Consider the following 5802-nt stretch of genomic DNA (forward strand, 5'->3'; position numbering starts at 1 on the left):
GTATTTTGTAAAACGGAGTTTTTATAAAATATTAAAATATTTTAGTTAAAATAACAATATAGTATGAGCTTAAATGCTTCTATGATACTTAACTAGATACTCCATGTTAAACAATATTGTATCGCATAATGCCCACTTCATTACATAAAGAAAAGAAAAAAAAAATAGAATATCACTAATTCACTATATAAAAACACATTTAAGTCAATAAATAATAAAAAAAAATCTGCATAAATATTATTCACAAACTATGCTTTATACATAAAAAAAAAAAGGAAAAAAAAAAGTAATATTTAGTTCGATGTGAACTAGACAACAGCAGCAATCTATCAAATCCCAGAAAAAATATTGTTTTTTTGCAATTAAAATTGTAACATCAAAGCTTTCTGGAAAAATCCTTTTCTGTTTGAACAGCTAACTTCTTTTTTTGTACCTATTCTGCCCCTCGGTTTATCATGTCCATGTATCGCTGTAGCGATTCTTGCCTCTGTAACCTCATATCATCGTTAAATTTCTTTATGAACGCTTCAACTCGCCGATTCAACTCATCTTGACTCAGCGAGCCTTCTTTTCTCAGCCTCCCGCCACCCGACAGCAATGAGTTTTTCAACGACGGAATACGGTGGCTCTGGTTGTCGTAATCGGTACGGTCATTGAATGTTTCTGATTTGTTCATCAAATTATTTTCCGCTGCCGCCGATGACGGTACTTGTTCTCCGGGGAGCGCATCTATAGGTGGCGCGTGGTGATGGTGGTTCTCGAAGGTATCGGATTTCCGGAGGTGTCTATTCAGCGGCATGTGACGGCCATCGGTTATCGTCTTCCATGTGCTCTCCAATGTATCATGCTTCTTCGCTTTCGATACCCTTAGCGATTTAACACCTGTAGAATAAGACGCTGATACTTATTGTTCTAATGGCATAAGATGATTTTAATAATTTTCCGCCACCCGTGAAATTAAAGTAAATTTAGCAGGAGCTATTCGATTACGATCATATACCGGTTAACTTGTATAATGAATTATTATTGAAGAATTTTACCTTCGGGATTGATTTTCGCCGTTCTCCGTTGATGAGCAAATCTGGAACTTACGAGCGGCCTTTCTCTCACCGGCGGAATGAAGTCTGATTGAATTTTCTCCGCCGGTGGCGGCGAGTTTATCATCAACTGCGGTGAATTCCACGATGATTTCGGAATTTCAAATTTCTCTTCAACTTCGGCTGCAACATCTGAATTATTCACCAGTACTGTCTCAATCTCTATAATCGGAGGTTCAATCTCATTCTCATATACCACAGACACTTCCTTCGTCTCCCAATTTTCATCCTCGAACCCGAAAACCACCGGCGGATGCTCCAAAATATCAAATCTCGGCTGAACCGTCAACGATTGAATTTCGGACGGTAGATCTGGCGGCGGAAGAGAGTTCGCTTCATTAACTAACGGGTGAGTTTGAAGCTCGGAGTGGTAGTGATTGTAGTGGTGGTGGAAGCGTGAAGAGGCGGCGATGATTATGATGATGCCATTGATGACAACGTATAGATACGGCGGCCTGAGCCAGGAAAGTATAACAGACCAAATAACAGGTATGTCGTACACGGCGAAGTTTAACATCAACGGAATGCATAATTTCATCACCATAGCTACCGATAAAACGCCGGCGGAGGTTAATAGAATCCTTAGAGAGAGTGATGATGTTGAAGAACCCATTTTCAACTTTACCTTTTGAATCAAAAGCTCTGTGAGTCTGCGTGTATTGTGAGAAGGAGATTAATTAATAGATTATATAAGAAATCATATGGAAGGCGATCCGAGGTATAAAAATGAGAGAATATTACATCTTGGTACTTTAAGTTTGATGGAAGTATCAATATCTATCCTTAAACGAAATTATGCATTTCACTCAATTAATCTATTTCCATTCTAAAACAAGACTTATGTAGCTTCCCATCAAACTTTGCATTCTTTTGTAGAGTATGGAAACCCAAATATATAAACTAGATTCAAATAAAGAGTATTCGAATTCACACGTAACATTTATTATTTTTCATTAAAATTAGGACAATAAAAAAATGTCATTCCTTGGTTTTATATAGACATTTTAAATAAACAATCTAAGACACCAAAAGCTAAACATTTACAAGTTCTTATTAGTAGTATGAAATCACAATAAGCTAATAAGTATCTTAAATAAGTAATCTCAAACACTTAGCAGAAACAAGAAGTTTAAACATGTCTATTAATAATTAAAATCTAGCTTACGAATAACATACATCGTGGTTTTAAATTAAATAGGAGACTACTAAGCTTGTTTATTGCTTTGAATTTTGGTTATCATTCACATTTGATTCCAACATGAACATTATAAATTAGGCACTACTAGTGAACTCTGTTTTTGGGACAAGTGGAGTAAATGGTCATGGTAAGGGACTAAGGGGTGTTGTAGCTTATAGACAAAATTTGAGGGAGCTTTTGCAATTAAAAAAAAGGCAGATGGTAGAGATAATAAAAGGATAGCCTGTTTGATTCAAGGTATCGAATGACTTTGAAGAGGGTCAAGCGTGTTTGGCAATTGGCATTCCTTTTTTGTTTTTTTGTTTTTATGGCTGCAATTAAAGAAATAAAGAGAATTATAATGATGAAATATACTTAAAGAAATTAAGAATGAAGTATATGCAAATTAAAAAGCTTAGGACCACTTCTGACCCAAATTGGCTTAACAAAAGATATAGGGATATTAGTGAAAATGACCACTTTTTAAAAAAATCTAACAATCTGACTAATTTTCTTTTATACATCATAAAAGTGATTACAAATTCTGGAATTTGGTAAAGTCGAATATTTTTGAGTTGTGAAAAAAAAATCGTAAGGTTATATGAATTTTAAAATTGTTTTCCACCGCAACAAAACTTATAAATATAATAAAAGATTGTTTATACAATTTCCTTTTTTTTTTTGTGGAGGAGGAACCAACACAAATCAAAATTAATGTAGACGATGAAAAATGACTTTTCTATAGGTTTTTTGTTCTTATCTGATTAATAGAGAGTGGTGTAGAAGATGAAGAGAGGGATGGAGAGTGATAGATGATGGAGAGAAAGGATGCGAAATTCATCTAGATGACCTTAAACGTATGTAATCAAATTTATTACAACTTATTAATTTTTAAGTTTTAACCATACACATCTCTACACTACCAAATTTATTACAACTTTGTAAAGTTGTATTAATCTTCTTTTTTATAAGGACAACATAATAATTAGTTCTTTCATCAACACCGAATTTGCATAAAACAAAATACATTGGTACTTTTTTAAAAGGCATGATTTTTGTGAATGAGATCCTCTAAAGTTATCCACTTCACCGACCCTACCATTATTAGAGATAAATTTGGATGCATTAGTGTTATAAACAAAAAAAAAAAAAAAAAAAAACTATAGTAACAAATTTTGTGCGATGGTGATGCCACCGACCTTAAAATTAATTGTTGGATGAAATAATATCAGAATGTCACAATAATCCTAAAAATAGCGAATTTGCACATATCCCATTTATGTATCAACTACAATCATGTCATCTATAAATGACAAAATGAAATACTTGATAAAATAGATGGGTGTATATAAAAGCCAAGGGTAGAAAATGTAAACTTAAATACGAAAAAATAATTTGTCTTTTTATACATGTATACGTGGATCAGAGGATATATTCCATGTAATATTGCAAATTTGGTTTAAAAACACATACATATCTACAGGTATATATAAAATATATTTGACAAAATCGGTTTTTTAGTTAAACCGTTTTGATGACTGATTTTTGGTTTGATCGGTTCAACTATTGGTCAAACTAGTTTTTTGAATTTTTATGTTTTCTTAATATTCCTGTTATAAAGATAAACTTATCAAATATCATATACAGATGAGTTATTTGTCATTATAGAAGTCTATAAAGTTAGCCAATATAAGAATTCGAAAAGTAATTATCAAGGTTGGTCCTAAGGGTTTAAATGCACGGGACGAGCCAGAAGAAAATGCCCTTAGGCGTTAACGTGTAACGAATTAGATTACATAAACTAATTTTGTTTAAAGCGAAGATAAAGTTTATACAATTAACATAATCTAGTAATCTGATTTCTGTTTCCAATACTATATTTTAGAATCATTATTCATTCATTCAACATTCTATAATTTGATTGAATCAGATTTCAGAATAGCATTTTGTTTTAGATTTTCAGTCATTAACTAACACAGACCATACATTAACCTTGATTTGGAGTCATTACCCATTCATAACATTATGATTTCAGATTTCCAGTCATTACTTATCAAAATAACATTATTCATTCATTAACCTTGATTTCAAACTAACAAGGATAAACTATTTAACTGATTTCGATGAATCAGTGATTTCAGTGAATCTCATAAACTAATAATCTCTTATTCTATTCATTAGGTACTAATTGATATTATTTTATTTACTCGATTCTTCTTATAATCGAATTAGAGCACAGACCCATTGATCCACTAATTGAAGATTGCACTTTAACAAATCGAATATGGCTTCCAAGTATGAGTCAAAATTGGCTTGAACTTCTCTGATACAAATTGACATAATTTTGAGATAATTGAATTAGAGCATTACCTGATTAAGAGTGCACTGCCCTCAATCGACCCTTGTTGTGTCAGTGAGTCGTCCCTGAGTTGCTGTCGTTGATGCATAATCATTTTTTAACGTGATCGTTAAAACCATCTACTGACTGTTGTGATGATGCTTGCTTGTTGTGCCTTCACACGTATGTGATTCTTGACTGATTTACATTTGGATCAGACTTAAATTGAACATACTCTTAAAAAATGGGCCCCTAAAAATTATAGGCCCTGTTCCAATACCCACTTTGCCCTTGCCCTAAACCGGGCTTGGTGATTATCTTATATTCAAAGGGTTTTTAAATTCATTTTCTAAATTTAAAGAATAGATCTGAAACTGATTATCAAACAAAAGATGTATAATGCAGGCCTAACCTTGATGGGCAACACAAGCAGTCTCACAGGGCCCATGTCTAATATCTCTAAGGAGCCGTTTGATTCGCACTTACCGGGTTTAGTTAGAGCTGACTGCTGACTCACTCGATCAGCAGTCATCCCGTTTGATGGACCTCCTAATTAGCTGACTTGGTCAATTGTTGTTGACCAATGGACTGACTCGGTCCTCTTTACTTTTAATTGTAATGTAACGACCCGTCTCCGGTATGATAATTCCTTGGTATTATTTTTTAAGTTTTATAAGAGGGACTCGGCGAGTTCATAGCCTGACTCGCCGAGTAGGGTCGGGTTTTCGAGCACGTGTTAGCTGGCGACTCGGCGAGTCCATATTCTGGACTCAGCGAGTCTGTCCGTCTGGGAGAAACCCTAAATCCCCGGGTTGCCCACTATTTAAGCCACCTTATAGCCCCCAATCTCGCCTCCTTCACCCTCAAAAGCTGTGAGAAAACCCTAATTCGTTCTTGAGTGATTCTAAGTGATTTTTTGTGTGCTATTGTGAAGGCTTGAAGAAGGAGAAGAAGAAAGGAACAAGGAGAAGGATTGGAGAGCAGAGATTCAAGGGAAAGCAAGAGCTCTTAGAGGTATTTTCGGATTTCCTTCTCTTTTATGCCTTAAACCCCCTTTCTAGATCTTGTTAATGCCTTCTTAAAGCCTTATGTTGGTATGGAAGCTCTCTTATGCCGAGATAACCTTAGATCTGTTCATTTAGGGGTTGTAGAGCCCAGATCTATTGCCTTTATGGAGCTATTTTTCATAT

The 5802-nt window shown here is 34.4% G+C and overlaps 1 protein-coding gene across 1 annotated transcript; it reads right to left on the bottom strand.

The window, feature by feature from the left end:
- Positions 1-212: 212 nt before the first annotated feature.
- LOC111906747 (uncharacterized) lies at positions 213-1789 on the bottom strand. The gene is made up of 2 exons (XM_023902520.3): positions 1041-1789; positions 213-882 (listed from the first exon to the last, which is right to left on the bottom strand). The coding sequence occupies exons 1-2, from the start codon at positions 1708-1710 to the stop codon at positions 434-436; spliced, it is 1119 nt and encodes a 372-aa protein (XP_023758288.1). The 5' UTR covers positions 1711-1789; the 3' UTR covers positions 213-433.
- Between the last annotated feature and the right edge of the window lie 4013 nt (positions 1790-5802).

Source organism: Lactuca sativa, chromosome 7, assembly GCF_002870075.4.
Source record: "Lactuca sativa cultivar Salinas chromosome 7, Lsat_Salinas_v11, whole genome shotgun sequence".
NCBI lineage: Eukaryota > Viridiplantae > Streptophyta > Magnoliopsida > Asterales > Asteraceae > Lactuca > Lactuca sativa.

Coding starts and splice junctions, on each gene's coding strand:
- LOC111906747 (XM_023902520.3), bottom strand. CDS start 1,710: ATGGGTTCTTCAACATCATCACTCTCTCTAAGGATTCTATTAACCTCC. Junction 883..1,040: donor GGCGAAAATCAATCCCGAAG/GTAAAATTCTTC, acceptor CTTATTCTACAG/GTGTTAAATCGCTAAGGGTA.